The 18,568-nt window shown below is 48.4% G+C and overlaps 2 protein-coding genes across 2 annotated transcripts; both read right to left on the reverse strand.

The window, feature by feature from the left end:
• Positions 1–5,037: 5,037 nt before the first annotated feature.
• Positions 5,038–7,591, reverse strand: LOC123065878 (probable phytol kinase 2, chloroplastic). Its single transcript, XM_044489080.1, has 6 exons — positions 7,262–7,591; positions 6,346–6,413; positions 5,809–5,940; positions 5,617–5,732; positions 5,382–5,496; positions 5,038–5,313 (listed from the first exon to the last, which is right to left on the reverse strand). The coding sequence occupies exons 1-6, from the start codon at positions 7,574–7,576 to the stop codon at positions 5,136–5,138; spliced, it is 924 nt and encodes a 307-aa protein (XP_044345015.1). The 5' UTR covers positions 7,577–7,591; the 3' UTR covers positions 5,038–5,135.
• A 600-nt stretch (positions 7,592–8,191) lies between these two features.
• On the reverse strand, positions 8,192–11,997 carry LOC123071295 (probable phytol kinase 2, chloroplastic). Its single transcript, XM_044494822.1, has 6 exons — positions 11,597–11,997; positions 9,415–9,482; positions 9,211–9,342; positions 8,949–9,064; positions 8,648–8,762; positions 8,192–8,566 (listed from the first exon to the last, which is right to left on the reverse strand). The coding sequence occupies exons 1-6, from the start codon at positions 11,924–11,926 to the stop codon at positions 8,389–8,391; spliced, it is 939 nt and encodes a 312-aa protein (XP_044350757.1). The 5' UTR covers positions 11,927–11,997; the 3' UTR covers positions 8,192–8,388.
• Positions 11,998–18,568: the final 6,571 nt, after the last annotated feature.

Below are 18,568 nucleotides of genomic sequence, written 5' to 3' on the forward strand. Positions count from 1 at the left end.
CCTCGAAAGACGTCGTGGGCAAGCCTTTGGTCATGATGTCGGCAAATTGTTGGGAGGTGGGAACGTGCAGAACACGGACATGGCCAAGAGCCACCTGATCCCGAACAAAATGGATATCAAGCTCAATGTGCTTGGTGCGACGATGATGAACCGGGTTGGCGGAGAGGTAGACGGCGGAGACATTGTCGCAGTAGACAACCGTGGCCTTCTCAACAGGACACGAGAGCTCGTGAAGAAGCTGACGAAGCCAGGAGCACTCAGCAACAACGTTGGCCACAGCGCAGTACTCAGCCTCGGCGCTAAACCGCGAGACGGTGGGCTGCCGCTTGGACGACCACGACACCAGGGATGGTCCAAGGAAGATGCAGTAACCCGAATTAGAACGATGAGTGTCCGGGCAACCAGCCCAGTCGGCGTCGGAGTAGGCGACCAGATCAGTGGCAGTGGAGACGCGCAGAGTGAGACCGAGATCCATAGCACCGCGGATGTAACGGAGAATCCGCTTAACGGCAGTCCAGTGAACATCTCGAGGAGCATGCATATGCAGGCAGACCTGCTGAACCGCGTACTGAAGCTCCGACCGAGTGAGAGTGATGTACTGGAGAGCACCAACAATGGACCGGTAGAAGCCAGGATCTGGAGCAGGAGTACCATCAGTAGCAGAGAGCTTGGCCTTCGTGTCGACATGAGTGGCAGCCGGTTTGCAGTTAAGCATACCAGCACGGTCAAGGAGCTCATGAGCGTACTTCCATTGATGAAGAAAGAAACCATCAGGACGACGCACCACCTCAACATCGAGGAAGTAGTGCAACGGACCCAAGTCCTTGATGGCAAACTCAGCACGGAGACGATCAGTAAGCCAGCGAAGAAGCTCAGAAGTGCATGCTGTTAGGATGATGTCGTCAACATAGAGCAGCAAGTACGCCGTGTCTGTGCCCTGGTGATAAACAAACAGCGAAGCATCGGAGCGTGTAGAGCGGAAGCCGAGTTGGTGAAGAAACGCTGCGATGCGCTGGTACCAGGCACGAGGAGCTTGCTTGAGCCCATACAATGAGCGTGAGAGCAGACACACATGATCAGGACACGCCGGGTCGACAAACCCCATGGGCTGCTGACAGAAAACCTGCTCCTCAAGATGACCATGCAGAAAAGCGTTGGAGACATCCATCTGATGAACTGGCCAGGCACGAGAGACCGCTAATTGTAAAACAGTGCGGATCATCCCGGGCTTAACAACCGGGGCGAAAGTGTCGGTGAAGTCCACACCGGCGCGTTGCCGGAAACCACAAACAACCCAACGCGCCTTGTAGTGATCCAGAGTGCCGTCGGGACGAAGCTTGTGTTTGAAGACCCACTTCCCGGTGATCACGTTAGCATGCCGGGGATGGGGAACAAGCTGCCAAGTCCGGTTCCGCTGCAAAGCGTCGAACTCCTCCTACATGGCGGCCATCCAGAGAGGGTCGCGGAGAGTGGCCCGGACCAAGGACGGCAGCGGGGAAGGAGCGGACGTCGAGGCGGTGCAGACGTAGTCGTCCGCATAGCGGGAACTCGGGCGAAAAACCCCGGTGCGCGAGCGGGTGACGGGCCCGGCCGTCGGAGCAGCCGCGGGTGGCGGTAAGGCCGTGGCATCCACGGCGTCCACTGGAGAGGCAGTGGCCTCCACGTCGTCGGTGAAGCCAGCAGACGGGGCTGGCGAGGCGGGCGACCGAGGCGGGGTCGAGGCCGCAGCGTCGGGGGAGCCAGCCGACGGGGCTGGCGAGGCGGGCGACCGAGGCGGGGTCGAGGCCTCGCCCATAGAGGCCGCACCAGGGGAGGCGGCGCCAGGAGAAGCCGACCCAGCCGGCGGCCCAACATGCGGCTCATCAGGCGGCCCAACATGCATGGCGGGCGACGTAGGCGGCGTCGACGGGGCTCCAGGCGACGAGGGCGTCGAGACGGAAGAGGGAGCCGCGGAGGGCCCCGATCTGGAGGAGGGAGCCGCGGGCGGGGGTGCCGGAGCACCCAAGGCCGGCAGCTGACGGCGGCGCGGAGAAGAGCCCGCCGCGGGAGGGGAAGACGACACCACCTGTTCCTGTGCAAAAGGAAACACAAGCTCATCAAAGTACACGTGTCGTGATGTGATGACATGGTGAAACACAGGGTCGTAGCAGCGATAACCCTTAGTGTTGGCCGGGTAACCAAGGAAGACACATGGAACGGAACGAGGAGCGAGTTTATGGGCAGTGGTGGCGGTGGTGTTGGGGTAGCAACGGCAATCGAAAATACGGAGACCATCGTAGGAGGGAGGAGTACCATATAAGAGATGGTGAGGCGCGTAGTTCCAGCGCGGACGGCATGGCCGGAGATTGAGGAGGAGGGTGGCGGTGGCGAGGGCATCAAGCCAAAACCGAGAAGGCATGTAGGCATGGAAGAGAAGGGTGCGCACGCACTCATTGAGGGTGCGGAGGATGCGCTCGGCACGGCCATTCTGCTGGGAGGTGTATGGACACGTGAGACGAAACACGGTGCCGTGGGTGGAAAGAAGATGGCGGATGGTGAGATTGTTGAATTCTTTCCCGTTGTCAGTCTGAAGTGCGAGTATGGGTCGCCCGAACTGGGTGGAGACATAAGCATAGAATGCAATGAGAGTAGCGGCAACATCAGATTTCCTACGAAGAGGAAATGTCCACACAAAGTGAGAGTAATCATCCAGTATGACGACATAGTAAAGATAACCAGAATTACTGGGTACTGGAGATGTCCATACATCGCTATGAATTAACTCAAACGGAAAAGATGCAACTGTGGAAGAGGAACTAAAGGGAAGGCGAACATGTTTGCCTAACCGGCAGGCTTCACATGAGTGAGCGGCCGTTTGATTACATAAAAAAGAAAATCCTCTCATTATTTGACGAAGTGAAGAAGTGCTAGGATGCCCGAGACGAGCATGCCAAACATCGACGCTGGCGGAAAAAGCGCGAGGACCACCCGGAGATGACGGCGACTGAACTGGGTAGAGGTCGTCGGGACTGTCACAGCGGTGAAGAATCATCCTGGTGCGAGCGTCCTTAACAGAAAAGCCAACTTCGTCAAATTCCACAGTTACGAAATTATCACGAGAAAGGTTGCGAACAGAAACTAAGTTCTGAATGAGATGAGGAGAAACAATGACATTATTAAGAGAGAGAGGTCGAGAGTTAGAAGGAAAAGGTGCAGAACCGACATGGGAGATAGGGAGACCAACACCGTTGCCGATGATGATGCGGGAGGGAGTAGAAGTGGGATGAACGGAGGAGAGGTTATCCGAATGAGCGGACATATGAGCGGTGGCACTGGAGTCCATGATCCAATCGCCACCACCATCGGAGTAGGGTGGCGGCTGCTGCAGTGCCGCTAGAAGAGCCGGGTCGTAGTAGGGGGCGCCGGGGGCGCCGTACGCGCCGTAGGAGGGCGCGGCAGGAGGGGCGCCGTGGACGCCGTGGGCGCCGAAGGGCGCGGCCAGGAGCGCCCGGTGGGCGCTCGGGCGGGGGCCGAGGATGCCCGGGGCGGGAGGCCGCGGCACGGGCATGCTGTAGGCGTGCACGACCCCCGTCCAGGGGTTGTAGCCACCGGCCCAGGGTGGCAGGGGCTGCTGCTGGGGGCCTGACCACCGCCGCCGCCACCTTTGCCTCCGCCTTGGCGGTTACCGCCGCGACCGCGGTGGCGGTTGCCGCCGTTGCCACCGTTGCGAGGTGGTTGGGGCGGCTGCGGCACCGGCGGAGGGTGCGGGACAGCCGGAGGACGAGGCGCCGAGGGTGGTGTAGAGGCGCCGGTGGAGAGGCCGGAGGCGAGCGTGGTGTGGACGGCGTGGGTGCGGAGGTGCTTCATCCGCCGCTCCTCAAGACGGAGATAGGCCACCGCCCGCTCGTAAGTGGGGTTGGCCATGAGGGTGAGGTTGGAGGCGGCGTTGCCGAAGTCCTCATTGAGGCCGGCGGTGAGCGTCGAGAGGAGAAGCTCATCGCCCACCTTGAACCCGACGTCATTGAGCTCGTCGGAGAGGGTCTTGAGCCGGAGGCAAAAGGCGTCGATGGTGGAGTCGTTCTGATGACATCCAAAAAATTCCTGCTGCAAGAAAACAATCCGTTGAAGCTTGTTGTCGGTGAAGAGGCCATTGATCTTGGTCCACACCGTGTAGGCATCGTCCCCATCGCGAACGACGGTGTGGAAGATGTCCGAAGAAACGGTAAGGAAGAACCACCGGATAAGGGTGGCGTCGATGGCGAGCCAGTTGGCGTCGTGGGCGCCGACGAAGAAGTTGGCGAGACCGTCCACATGATCACAAAGGTTGTACTCACGGAAGAGGAGGTTGAAGTAGGTTTTCCAGGCATAGTAGTTTGCGGAGGCGTGGGAGAGGATGATGGGAACGTGATCGGAGAGGTGGATGTTGCGGATGTCGGCGACTTGGGGCTCATCGGGCTCGGACCCGTAGGAGGAGGCGAACGGGTTGCTTGGAGGGGCGCTGGAGGAGGAGGAGGTGCCGAGGGCCGACATGGCAGAGGGAGGGGGTGGCGGCGCAAGATGGGATCGGGGATGGGTTAGGGTTTTCGGGAGGGAGGCGACACGGGGATGGCGGCGTGGGGAGGCAGGGAGGTTGGGGGCGCGGCGGGGTGGTGGGGAAGGGAGGGAGGAGGCGCGGCGGGGTGGTGGGGAAGGGGAGGAGGAGGCGTGGCGGCCGGAGAGGCGGCGGCGCGGTACAGCGAGGGCGGCGGTGGCCTGGGGAGGCGACGGCGGCACGGCTAGGGCTGGGGATCGAGGGTTAGGCTGATACCATGTAGAGGAATATGATGCAACTCTCAATGTATTGATAGGTGCGTATACACTAGTATATATAGTACATAGGGCAAGTCATATCCTCAACTATACACAAGAAGGAGACTTGGAGTACAAGAATACATGTGCTAAATACATATCTCAACAGCAATGTTGGGTTGCCTCACCGATAAATGATGAAAGCAACCTACTCATAATTTGAGGGTATCACACAAATGCAAATTTGTGTTGGGTTGCCTCACCGAGAAATGGTTAAATAGTTGTTCCCTTTTATCTCACATACTTGTCGATAATCTTGTTACATGATGGAAAAAAACATCACACCATTCTTCCTTTGGCGCTACACATCATAGAATGAGGCTACCAACCAGAAATGATACGAGAGGTACAGTTAAATTGTCATCCAATTCAGTGCTGATGGGGTGTGACTCTACAAGTGCCGTGGCTACGGAGACCACAAGGAAGCCGAAGGTCATGCGCCAACTTTCCTCAATGAAACCAAAAGTGTGAAAGTAATGCATGCACCTGAACACGAGAATGAAGATTAAGCAAAGTACATGCAAGCATGGTAACATGTCTCATTCAGTAATTACCCAACTGAAGCCAAGAAACCAGCCACAGCCATTGCTATGCTTCCAGCATATGACTTGTTGGGGTTGTATGGAAGCTTTTCTTTCCCTACACGGCGCCCCACTATGTCTGCTACACCTGGAAGCATATAGAACAACATCAAGAATGGGTGGAAAAAAAAATTATATCTACTTTCATTTCAAGCGACGGCATGAGGAATGCAGCAAATTGGTGACAAGTGCAGATATATGCCCATACCATCTCCAGCGCATAAGTTGCAGATAAGTGCTATAGCAATCGGAGATGTTCTCCATAATACAGAAGTGGCCAAAGCTATAGCAGTAACATAGTACAGTGGTGCCTTGAGGAATTCCCTGTGTTCAATAGAAAAAATAGGTAAAAAGGAAAATAAATTAAATAACCAAAAGTTGGCATACGTAAGTGTTCAACCTCTGGTCTCCAGATCGGCTCAATATTTTGACTACAGCTTCATTTTTCCTTATTCCTAGCCCCAATAGAAGAGTCCTAATAATATTAATCCCAGACGGAAGTGCAGCAAGGAAAGGAGCATACCTTCCTGAGCTGTATAAATTATAAATAATTAGTATTCAATACCAAGATGCTGATTTACATTGACAAGATCAATTCAGAATTTAACTACTCCCTCCATTTTTATATACAAGGCCACAATCAAAATTACAATTTGCAACTATACAAGGCCACAAACACTAATCGAGACAAAATTGATGGTGTTCGCCTCGTACTAGCAAAAGAGGACATTAATTATCCTTTGCATGCGCCTCATTAATCAACCAAAAGGAGGGAAAGCATTGACTTGTTATAGGTAGAACAGAAAAATATGCATTAATTAACACGACAAACAAGGAGATAATCTAGCTTGCAATATTGACTTAAGCACACATTTACTTTTGCCTTGGTACCTGTAATATGTGTTTGTGGCCTTGTATACAAAAATGGAGGGAGTACCTGAAAAGGGGCCAAAAGAGCAAGGGTACCATCCCAATAGTTATGTGCATAAGTTTCCTATTGAGTTTCTGCATCCATAAAAGGACATTTATCAATACAAAGTGCCTATGAAGCTGCACATTTCATTAAGGCAGAGACAATCATACATAGCTATGTACTCCCTTTGTAAAGAAATATATGAGCGTTTAGATCATTAAAGTAGCGATCCAAACGCTCTTAAATTTCTTTATTACGGAGGGAGTAACATGTTTAGCATATTTAGTGCCAAATGTGGGCCATGGCATATAATTAACTTTTGTGAGCAAGTCCACTTTATGCTTGAATTAACTGAGTAGGTAACCCTAAATGTCATCTGGAGGCTCTGAATTCGTGACATATTGATAGGCCATCTGACATAGTGACATCAGTCGTAGAATAAATTGCAAATAGGATGGGCTGTACAGAACCCAATGGGTCATGAACTGGGCTTCTGTTTTTTCCCTTTTTGAACAAGGAACTGGGCTTCTGTTAATTAGGCTGGATACTAGAATTCAACTTCCATTCCAACGGTTGATTTGCCGTAGAATAACACATCAAAGGGCTTGAGCAACTGAACAAATGCAGTTCACTAGAAAACTAGTACACCACCATTTAGTAGTAGTAGTAGTACTCTCACCATAATCAGAGATAGAACTATATTTTGAACGATAGCACAAAATAGAGAAATTCATGCACAGAATTCACCCATCACATTTGTGTAAACCATTTCATTGAACATTTGTGTTCATATCTGATAATAGCAGCTACATAGACTTCAACTTAGCATTGCCGACTTAAGATGTTTTCCCCCCTATATAGAGTTATCGGTACGCGAGTTTGTTACGTGCCTATATATTCATCATTAGTTATTACACTTGAAGTACTATCATTTACTGACCAGATCGCAGAAGCCGCGCTCGACAAGCCCATGGAAGAAATGGAAGAGGCCGTGGGCGACGCCTGTGGTGACGGCCGAGGACACGAGGTCCTGGACCAGGCCGCTGCTGCCCACCGGCGAGATCACGGCGGCCATCATCGTTGCCCTCCGGCTGCGGCCAGCAGTGCTGCCGCGGGGGAGGGATGGCGGCACTGAGGAGGAGGAGGAGGCAGTCAGCGCGGTCCTGGTGGGTGAGCGGAGGGGTCTCGACGGGAGGCAAGTGTAGAGTGGAAAGGAGGAAGCCGGGGAGAAGGGATGGACGTTGAGGCAGCGCATTTTTGCGTGTGTGCACAGCTGACGACGAAGGTAGGAGAAATGGGAGATGCAAGCTGCTTGAATCGAACAAAAACTAGCAAAAGCCTCGCGCGGCAGATTGCAAACGGCAGCGTCAATTGTTTCACGCCAACCGAAGTACATGTACATGCTAATCGTATCTTTACACTGTGTTAACGTTAGCCTTTGCATGTCGTGATATGTGGACGTTAGTCCTTTTGCGCTTTGCATGTCGTGGAGGTGCACGTGAAGAAGTCATGTAGGAAAATGCACAAACGCAACAAAATGACGGTGAGCACGGAGGGGCATGTGGCATGTGAATGGTGCTAGTACTTTTTGTTATGCAAAGTGTTTAGTGTTCTTCGAACAGTAGAAAGTTCGGCACTGCAGTCTTACTTCAAGCAGAAAGCCACGGTCTGAGGAGCGTTACCTTGGAAGCTGTCAAACCCCGAGTACCCTAGCTCACGCAGGCAAGACAACATGCAGAAGCACACCATGGCGAGCAAAGAAAAGCAGAGGAGATCAGTATAAACGCTCAAGTTTTGCCATCTAATTTTTTTCTTTTCTCCGGAGAGCAAGACATACGGCATACAGCGTCAACCTTGGGACCAATCTCAGTATGTAAACGGCTGGATAAATAGTTACTCCCTCCGCCCCATAATGTAAGACGTTTTTTGACACTAGAAAACTGTTCCTATGGTTCAGCAGCATTTACAACAACAAAAATATCGCATGCTTGTCGATAATCTTGTTACATGTCGGAAGTTCACGTGGCGAAAAGAAACGTCACAGTATTCTTCCTTTGGCGCTAAACATCAGAGAATGAGGCTACCGACTAGGAATGATGTCAAGGGAACAGTTAAATTGTCATCCAGTTCAGTGCTGATGGGGTGTGACTCTACAAGTGCCGCGGCTACGGAGACCACAAGGAAGCCCAAGGTCATGTACCAGCTTTTCTCCATGAGACCGAAACTGTGGAAGTAATGCATGTACCTGAACAATATGAGCGCAAACGATTGAACAGAGCACACTGAAGGGGGAAAAACAGGTAACATGGTCTCATTAAGTAATTACCCAATTGAGGCCAAGAAACCAGCCACAGCCATTGCTATGCTTCCTGCATATGACTTGTTGGGGTTGTATGGAAGCTTTTCTTTTCCTAGGCGTCTCCCCACTACGTCTGCTATACCTGGAAGCATACAGCGACGAAGGGTGAACAGCCTAATTATATCTGCTTTCGTCTAGGAAGGGCGAAGCAGCTAATCCTTTTGGCATACTGTTTACAGCCAGTGTGAAGATAGGCAACAGATTATGTCGCGCAAGATAAAAATTTGTTCTAGGACATATAGTGCGAAATGCAGATACATGCACGTACCATCTCCAGCGCATAAGTTGCAGACAAGTGCGATAGCAATTGGAGATGTTCTCCATAATACAGAAGTGGCCAAAGTTATAGTAGTAGCATAATACAGTGGTCCCTTGAGAAGCTCCCTAAGTTGAAAAGAAAAACAGGTAGAAAGGAATCATAACCTGAACCGGTCAAAGCAAGACTCGATAATGCCATAAAAAATGAAAAGGAGAATCTCAAGACAAAAGATCTGTATTTAATAACAGAGGGTTGGCATTAACTGTGGCACCTGTGGTCTCCAGATCGGCTCATTGATTTGACCATAGCTTCATTTTTCATTATTCCTAGCCCCAATAGAAGCATCCTTATAATATTAATCCCTGGTGCAAGTGCAGCAAAGAAAGGAGCATACCTTCCCGAGCTGTATAAAGCATTAGTACTGAACACCAAGATGCTGATTTACATTGACAGTATCATTTCAGATATCAATTACCTGAAAAGAGGCCAAAAGAGCAAGAATACCATCCCAATAGTTATGTGCACAAGTTTCCTGTTCAGTTTCTGCATCCAAAAAAGGACATTTATCAATGCAAAGTGTCTATATGAAGTCACATATTTCAATAAGAAAAAGACACTCGTACATGGCTAATTGGCTATGTTACAGTGGTTAGCATATTTAGTTGCCAAATGTACGCCATGGCACATTGCGTTAACTTTTGTGAGCAAGTTCACCTGTGCTTGAATTAACTGAGTAGGCAGCTGTAAATATCATCTGGAGGCTCTGAGTTCATGATGTATTGACAGGCTATCTGAGATCAGTCAAGAATAAATTGCAAACAGGGTGGGCTGTGCACAACCCAAGGGTCCATGGAACGGGTTTTTGTTAGGCTACAGAACAGTGGCGGATGACCACACGGTATGTGTGGTAAGCAATTTCTGAATGGAAATTAAGTTATGCTGATTTAGCTTGTTAGCTCTACTTAAGGAAAGTACATAATCCAAAAAAAAAAGAACAGTAGCGGAGGACCGTCAAAAAAGTTGGTATGGTGAAGTCGAAGGCATAGGCTAAAATGAGCACATGATCATTTTAATTGCCTTTCCTCTTTAGCCTATAGCTAGCATGTAGCAAGGAGTATAGGCAGAGTAGTACTTTATATCCGCACTTATGTTCAACAGGGTCAATAGCACATGACGAGATTCAAGTGTCTTCTCTGAAGGATAATAGGGCCCAATTGTTGGATTATATGGAACAAGATATGTTGCCCTATGGGGTCCTCTGCCAGTGCTACAGAATAGAATTCATCTTCCACTCCAAAAGATGGACTGTCGCAGGAATGATGCATCAAAGGGCTCTAGAGGAACTAAACAAATACAGTTGACTAGAAAACTAGTGCACAGTTATTTAGTAATCTGACCATAATCAGCTGTAGAACTACATTTTGAACAATAGCAGGATTTGTGGATATCTCAACAACTTTCAGTCTCTCATCCGAAACATTTGAGTTTCTAAAGTATCTAAAAATAGCAGCCTATACCCGGTTCATAACTCATAAGTACTGAAAAAAAATTACATATGCATGCTACACAATAGAATTCATCTTTCACTCCAAAAGATGGACTGTCGCAGGAATGATGCATCAAAGGGCTCTAGGGCAACTAAACAAATGCAGTTGACTAGAACACTAGTGCACATTACTTAGTACTCTGACCATAAGCAGCTGTAGAACTATATTATAATAGCAGGATTTTTCTTTTGAGAACCAAAGAGCAGGCTACTCATTGGTGTTGTTACAGTCACGTTCATACACATGGGCGAGGTTATCAGGGACCTTTCCGAACAGTCTCTGATCACCAGATTTCTTCGCTTCCACTGCCAGCTCATGGGCGAGGTTAGCAGGATTTGTGGATATCTCAACAAATTTTAGTCTCTCATCTGAAACATTTGAGTTTCTAAAGTATCTAAAAGTAGCAGCCTATACCCAGATCATAAATACTAAAAAAAATCACATATGCATGCTACTTCCAAATTATACAAAATAGAGCAATTCATGCAGTGACAGCTAGATTGCAACTCAGCATGCCGATTTAATCGAACCTTAATAAATGACAGAGTTCACCATCAATTCTATTTATAACTGACAATAGCAGCTAGTAGTAGATTTCAACTCAGCATGCCGAATTAGGTTTCTCTTTCCTACAGTGTTATTTGTATGCAAGTTCGCTGCATATTTATCATTAATCTCAGCTGAAATATGATTTCTATCAAACCATATCGTGCAACAGATAACTCTATAAATTTCAGTCCTAATACTTAGCTTGTTCATTTTCAGAGTAACAATTCAAAGAATTCGACCTCTGGTGCACACAAACTCTATCACCAACAAAATGTGAGACGACTCCACCTCTGACTATCTGTCATATAACCCATTATTGGGAAATCGATGTAATTCGGTATTGCCCTGGTCTTGTTACTGTTTTCTTTAGGGATGGCCTCGTTGCTGGTTCCATCTTTGCTGTTGTCATGTTACTGTTACATCGTAGTAGAACTTAGTATACAGGATAAGACGGAGCGGAGCTTTACGAAACCAGTGACTTGATGCGGAGACTGACGCGCTAGATGAACGGTAAAATTCCGGGGCAAGTGGGGAGCGCAGGCCGTTGACTGACTGACTGACCTGGTCGCAGACGCCGCGCTTGGCGAGCTCCTCGAAGAAGCGGAGGAGGCCGAGGGCGATGGCCGCGGTGACGCCCGAGGACACGAGGTCGTGGACCAGGCCGCCATCCCCCGGGGAGACCACCGCGGCCATCGTCGTCGCCCTCCGGCTCCGGTCGGCGGCGCAGCCACGGCGGGGGAAGCCGAAGCGGAAGCGGAGGGAGGGCGGCGCTGAGGAGGAGGAGACGGTCGGCGCGGAGCTGGTGGGTGAGCAGAGGGGTCTCGATCGGAGGCGAGTGTGGAGTGGGGAGGAGGAAGGAAGCAAGAAGGGATGGGCGCCGAGGCTGAGCATTTCGGGTGTCCACAGCCGACGGCGACAGCGAGGCGGATGGCTTAGAGACGAGGGAAGGGAAAATTGCCCATTTTAAATGGAAAGATGTAAACTGTTTTCGTACTAATCGGACAAATCGGTAGCCGATATCAACAAAATGCGGAGACTATCGGTTCCTCAGCTCAGATCAGAGGACGAAAAGAAGAAGATTGGATGCCGACCTTTACACGCTGAACGGTTAGTTCCAGGCCAGAAATAAAATTATGCCATATTCCCACTGAAAAATACTCCCTCCGTACCTAAATATTTGTCTTCCTAGAGATTTTAAATGAACTACCACATACGAATGTATATAGACATATTTTAGAGTGTAGATTCACTCACTTTGCTCCGTATATAGTAACTTGTTGAAATTTCTAGAAAGACAAATATTTAGGAACGAAGGGAGTAGAACTTGACATTTTGTAAGTTGTGTTAATAAAAATCGCACCGGTCGATTTTTCAGGAGCGAAATCTAACCCAGACGGATTTAGCGTGCTTCGTTGCATGGTCGGTGTTGTTTTAATTATTTTTTGCAGAAAGATGATGAAGTGTGTTTTTCTCTTTGGTATGTCTAGCTTTTGTCTAGATGAGAATTAACTATGTCCCATCTGAATGACATTAGTATGAAAGAAGAAAGAAAAGGAAAATAAAAAAATCAACACGAATCTCCGTGTAAAATTAAATGGCACAAAAGTTAGCAAATTCATTTTTATAATGTGGTGTTTTAGATGGTGTGTTGTCTACAAATTAATCCACACATATGTAGGGAGGCTTTTTTTTACACTGATGACATATGTATTATATTGGTGCTACAGTGTTTGATTTTGGCATTTACCTTTTGTTAGGTGATAAGAGAATGCGAGACTGATGAATTTTATAAAGTTGTTGCAGATTGATTCGACAAATCGTTGACCAGTGAACTAAAATTAAACACCTCAGCTGAATAAGAGAGCTCAATCCAAAATCATATCGATGCTACAGTGTTGTATCTTGGTATTTTCTTTTTGTGAGGTGATGAGAGCGTGCGCGATGTTGATATATTTGTATAAACTGGTTGTTGCCGACTGATTTAAGAAATCATTGACCAGTCTAAATCATAAACTGAACTTAAAATTGGACAACTTAGATGAGAGAGCTCCTTAAAAAATTATGACCAAATTAAAATTGAGAACCCAATTCAAAACCAATATCCTTCATTGAATGAAAAGCTATTGGTTTTGCGTGCGTATAATTTTAACTTGGCCAATTATCCTCAACATGCCAATCCTCAAGTGAGCTCAGTGATATCGTAGATGGCTAGCATGCGTCTTCCCCCATCCAAGCCACTGCCCCTCCATCTGTCTGCCCCCACCCGAGTTAACTGAAAGTATGAAAACCCCGAATATGTACGAATATACTTGATCTTCAACACAATCTATGCTTGGGTTGACACAACTTCTAATCTACTCGACTTGTGTTGGGCGAACTTGTGTTGAATGTTTTGTAAACTTCATGTGGTGCAGTGGAGCATCATTTGTTGAAATGTTCTACGTAGTTCATGTGGTACGGTGGAGTATCTTATAGGCCAATCGCAAAAAGAAAGCACTCACCGACTCCACTAATACTTATTATTTGTGTCCACTAATCAGGGAGGTCATCCGAGTGAACTATTATTCCCCAGTCAGAAAGGAACAAACGAATGTTTTTTTGGCTCACAAAACCACTCCCAGTGAACCCTTCATAATTGTCGTGCAAAAACAAATAAGTTTTTCATGTTGATTCATAAGGATTTGTCATGTTCTAAAATAAAAATGGATCGAAGGCTTACTTGAATTCCAATTGGAATCTATTCAGGAAATATATTTATTAGCTTCTATCTAGGAAATATATAAACAATTCAAATGGATGGAAGGCTTACTTGAATTCCAATTGGAATCTCGAGTTACACTTAAAAACAAAACGAAAACTGCCTTTAACATGGATGATAATGACATTAATAGATAGATGCAAATATTATGATTGTTCCCATAAATTATTCATATTTTTACGAGATTGTATGAATTATATATGATGTTATTACAAGACTATGTTGGTTTTAGTATTTTTTATATAAAAAGTGAAAAATGCTTTGTTGGGGTATCCTCAATTGCCTTATTGGGCCATGGCCGAGTCAGTGGTAGTATGTGACGGTTTGTAATCCATGACAATTTCATGATTTCATCATAGAATGTGTCACCTTATTGGGACTTATGCGCCCTCTTTTGATATGTGATGGAAATTCCAAAATGTCATGGATTTAAGCCAATATGTGATGGTTTTGGGAATGCCACTAGAAATCAGTCATGGATTAATAGGTTTCTTGTAGTAACAGAGCTATCTTGGATTTGTTTATACCGTCGTGTGGGCTTTGGTAAGGTGACCCCCTCTCTTTGTTCCTATTCCTTTCTATGGCTAATAGGGGTTGTTTGGTTGCCACGCCCTGACAAATTTTTGCCTGACCGGACGTCTACCTGAGAGCTGCCTGATGGTTGTTTGGTTGGAGACCTAATGCCATAGATCTGGTGGGAGTGTTCCCTAATGCATTGGGAGTTTCCCACCTTGTTTATGCAGATGTCACCCTTTTTTGAAGAGAACCAAGACCGAGCTATACATATAAAGGAGGTCATTGGCATGTGTGGAACAACGACTCATCAACTACTCAATCCACAAAAATGCTCAATCCAGTTTGGTGCATGCTGCACCAATGAGACCGAGCATGAGGTGCATCAAGTATTACATTTGCAGAATATGGACTTTGAAGCAAAATACTTGGTGCTTGCAACTCTGAAAGTTAGAGAGTTTGACTAAGAGAATCATGATGTGTGTGTGGGGGGGGGGGGGGGTCACTCTTTCACAGGCAGGTAAGGAAACGATGATCAAATCGATTAGCCAAGATGTCCCAACCTACATCATGGATCTGTTTAAGCTACACTTCTCTATATCTAACCAATTTAGTCAAGAACTTTTAGTGGGGATCGAAACAAGAAAAAAGAAAGACACATTGGTTGGCATGGTATAAAATTGTTTAACCTAAGCGCAAAGGGGGCATTGGCTTCCGTGACTTCCACATGTTTAATCAAGTCCTGCTTGCGAGATAGGACTGGAGATGTTAACAAGCCTTTACTCCCTTTGTGCAAGGGTGCTAAAAGCTTAGTATTACACTAAAGGTTCACTCAAGGACACGGTTTTTGCAAGTAATGTGTCATCGACTTGGCATGCCATACACCATGGACTAGACCTATTGAAGAAGGGACTCATATGGAGCATTGGTAGTGGGCAAGCAAGTGAGGGTATTGAGGGACCCGTGGTTGTCCCAACCGCCTTCCTATCATGTCGGCACCAACCATGCAAATTGCAAGCTTCGTTAGGTCGCGGAGCTGGTCAACAAGCAAGGACACTAGAACAGGGAGCTCCTCCGTGGCCTTTCATTCCCATTGATGTTGAATAAAATTTTAAGATCAAGCCTTCTCCGTGATGGTTCGATTATTTGACCGCTTGGTCCCCTGAGCAAATGGGCATCTTTAGCGTCCAAAGTGCTTACAAGTGTGATGTCCGGATAATTAAGCTACAGTAATCCCTCGTTAACGATGCCACGTCACCCCGATTACTGTTGCTAATCTCTCGTTAGTTCAAAACCGGTTCAAACGTCAAATTCAAAATAGGCCAAACAGTAAAAGTTTTCAAACATTAAAACTAAAATGTTTGAGTTGTGCCAAATAATACATAGGTATTTATGGGGGAGAAATCACACTTTTATAAAATGTTAGAATACTCTAAAATGATTTAAACAGTAGCAAAAACAATTATTTAAACGGTTTGAAAATATTAAAACAAATGAAAACTAATTTATTTAAAGTTCCCAATTTAATGTGGTTGTGGTATAATTAGAACTACCAATTTAGGATATATTGCAGTAATTAATAAAACTAAATAAACTTAAGAGATAAGTGAAAACAGAAAAAATAAAATAAAAAGGAAATTAACAAAAAAGTAAAAGAGAAGAAAGACACCCCCACTGGGCCCGTTGGCCCAGCTGCTAGCCAGGCCGGCCCCAAATCGGCCAGCCCACCCCGACTCCTCTATAACCCCCACACCCCAAACCCTAACTACCCCACGACCCACCCCACATTCTCCCCCGATCCCCCACTCCCTCCTCGCGCCCCCTCCTCTTGGTCCCGATCTGGATCGGGGGCAGGCGACCCCGTCGCCCCGCTTCTACCTCACCGGCGCTGCCTCCTCGTCCTCCTCCCCGTCGGAAATGCCCGGAGCCCGGAGCCGCTCGACCCCGACGCCAGCACCTCCCCCGAACGACGCCGCCCCGTGCTGGGCTTCCTCCTTAGCCCCGCCGTCGCCGGCCATCGTCGCCGCCCGGAGCCCCGCACCTCGCCGGGACCTCATCGCCGGCCTGCTTCCCCTCCGCACGTCGTCCCCGACCTCCGTCGAGCCCGCTGCCCAGAACCCTACGCCCCCCCCGTGAGCTCCCCCTCTGCCTTCTCCTTCCCTTAAATTGTCGCGGTCCCCGCCGATCTTGCCCATGGTTGACGCGCTCCAGCCGCGTCCTGTGCGCGCCGGCCTCGCCTTGTCCGCCTCGACGCACCGTCCCGGCGCCACGGCACAGCCCGCATCACCACAGCCTCGCCTCGCCGTGGCACTGACTGGCCGCGCCCAGTCCGGGCGCTCGCGCCCACGCGCCGCCCAGCCGCCGCCCTGGCCCCCGTGCCGAACTCCGACACCGTACGCCGCGGCCACTGCTGCATCTGCGCTGCCCGGCCCTTGCCAGGTCGGGCGCCGCTAGCGCCCAGCGCCCGCTCACCCGTTACGCCCGAACCCGCCAACACCGGCGCCCACTAAGGCCCTGGGGCCTATGACAGAGGGGCCCCACGCCCCAGAACATTTTTAGAAGAAAATAAAAATAAAAATAAATTTAATTAATTAATTAATTGACTAAATTAATTAAGTTAATTAATCCTACTTAATTAGTCTAAATTAACCTGTTAGTCTAACTAAGGAGTAATAAGTTTAACTAAACCCTAGTTACCTAAACAGAGTATGACAGGTGGGTCCCACTGGACCCACACATCAGTTTGACCAGTCAACACCTCTGTTGACTGCTGACGTCATGCTGACATCGACGTCAGCATGCACTATTCTGGATAATGTTGAATTAAATCAATTAAGTAAGTTCTAAAAATGATTTAAAACTTTAGAAAATCATATAAAATAAACCATAGCTCAGATGGAAAAACTTTGTACATGAAAGTTGCTCAGAACGACGAGACAAATCAGGATACGCAACCCGTTCGTCCGCCACACACCCCTAACATATCAAACTCGCAACTTTCCCGCTCCGGCTCCTCTGCCCGAAAACGCGGAACACCGGGGATACTTTCCCGGTTGTTCCCCCCTTCACCGGTATCACCTCATACCGCGTTAGAACACGTCTAGCTCTGTCTGTTGTCCTGTTATGCACTTGCTTGCTATGTATTTACTGTTTCTCCCCCCTCTTCTCTTTGGTAGACCCCGTGACGATGCTGATGCCCCTGTGGTCGACTACGTCAGCGACGACCCCTCCTTGTCTGAGCAACCAGGCAAGCCCCCCCCATTGATCACCAGATATCGCCTATTCTCCTCTATACTGCTTGCATTAGAGTAGTGTAGCATGTTACTGCTTTCTGTTGATCCTATTCTGTTGCATAGCCTGTCATTGTTGCTACAGTCATTGATACCTTACCCGCAATCCTAAATGCTTAGTATAGGATGCTAGTTTATCACCATTGGCCCTACATTCTTGTCAGTCTGCCTTGCTATACTATTGGGCCGTGATCACTCGGGAGGTGATCACGGGTATATACTATACATACATACATACTACAGATGGTGACTAAAGTCGGGTCCGCTCGAAGAGTACCCGCGAGTGATTCACGGATTGTGGGCTGAAAGGACCTTTGTCCCGACGGCCCTCTGTGTGGATCTTTGTGGCGGAGCGACAGGGCAGGTTGAGACCACCTAGGCGAGAGGTGGGCCTGGCCCTGGTCGGCGTCCGCGGTTGCTTCATAATAACATGCTTAACGAGATCTTGGTATTTGATCTGAGTCTGGCCATTTGGTCTATACGCACTAACCAACTACGTGGGAAAGATATGGGCACTCGACGTCGTGGTATCAGCCGAAGCCTTCTTGACGTCAGCGACGGAGCGGCGCGCGCCGGATTGGACTGGAACGCCTACTCTTGTATAAGGGAGGCTAGGTCTGCTTCCGGCCGCCCTCGCAACGTGCAGGTGTGCAATGGGCGATGGACCCGGACCCCTGCGCGCATAGGATTTACACCGGCGTGTTGACCTCTTTGTTGTGCCTAGGTGGGGCTGCGACGTGTTGATCTTCCGAGGCCGGGCATGACCCAGGAAAGTGTGTCCGGCCAAATGGGATCGAGCATGTTGGGTTATGTGGTGCACCCCTGCAGGGAAGTTTATCTATTCGAATAGTCGTGTCCCTCGGTAAAAGGACGACCCGGAGTTGTACCTTGACCTTATGACAACTAGAACCGGATACTTAATAAAATACACCCTTCCAAGTGCCAGATACAACCCGGTGATCGCTCTCTAAC

Source organism: Triticum aestivum, chromosome 3B, assembly GCF_018294505.1.
Source record: "Triticum aestivum cultivar Chinese Spring chromosome 3B, IWGSC CS RefSeq v2.1, whole genome shotgun sequence".
NCBI lineage: Eukaryota > Viridiplantae > Streptophyta > Magnoliopsida > Poales > Poaceae > Triticum > Triticum aestivum.

Bases quoted from the DNA above. Each gene is read 5' to 3' on its own strand.
- LOC123065878 (XM_044489080.1), bottom strand. From the start codon at position 7,576: ATGCGCTGCCTCAACGTCCATCCCTTCTCCCCGGCTTCCTCCTTTCCA. The intron at 5,497-5,616 runs GTATGGGCATAT...ATATGCTTCCAG, and splicing joins CAACTTATGCGCTGGAGATG to GTGTAGCAGACATAGTGGGG. The intron at 5,314-5,381 runs GTAATTACTGAA...TCTCGTGTTCAG, and splicing joins GGTTTCTTGGCTTCAGTTGG to GTGCATGCATTACTTTCACA.
- LOC123071295 (XM_044494822.1), bottom strand. From the start codon at position 11,926: ATGCTCAGCCTCGGCGCCCATCCCTTCTTGCTTCCTTCCTCCTCCCCA. The intron at 9,483-11,596 runs GTCAGTCAGTCA...TTTTGGATGCAG, and splicing joins AGCGCGGCGTCTGCGACCAG to AAACTGAACAGGAAACTTGT. The intron at 9,343-9,414 runs GTAATTGATATC...TGCTTTATACAG, and splicing joins CTCTTTTGGCCTCTTTTCAG to CTCGGGAAGGTATGCTCCTT.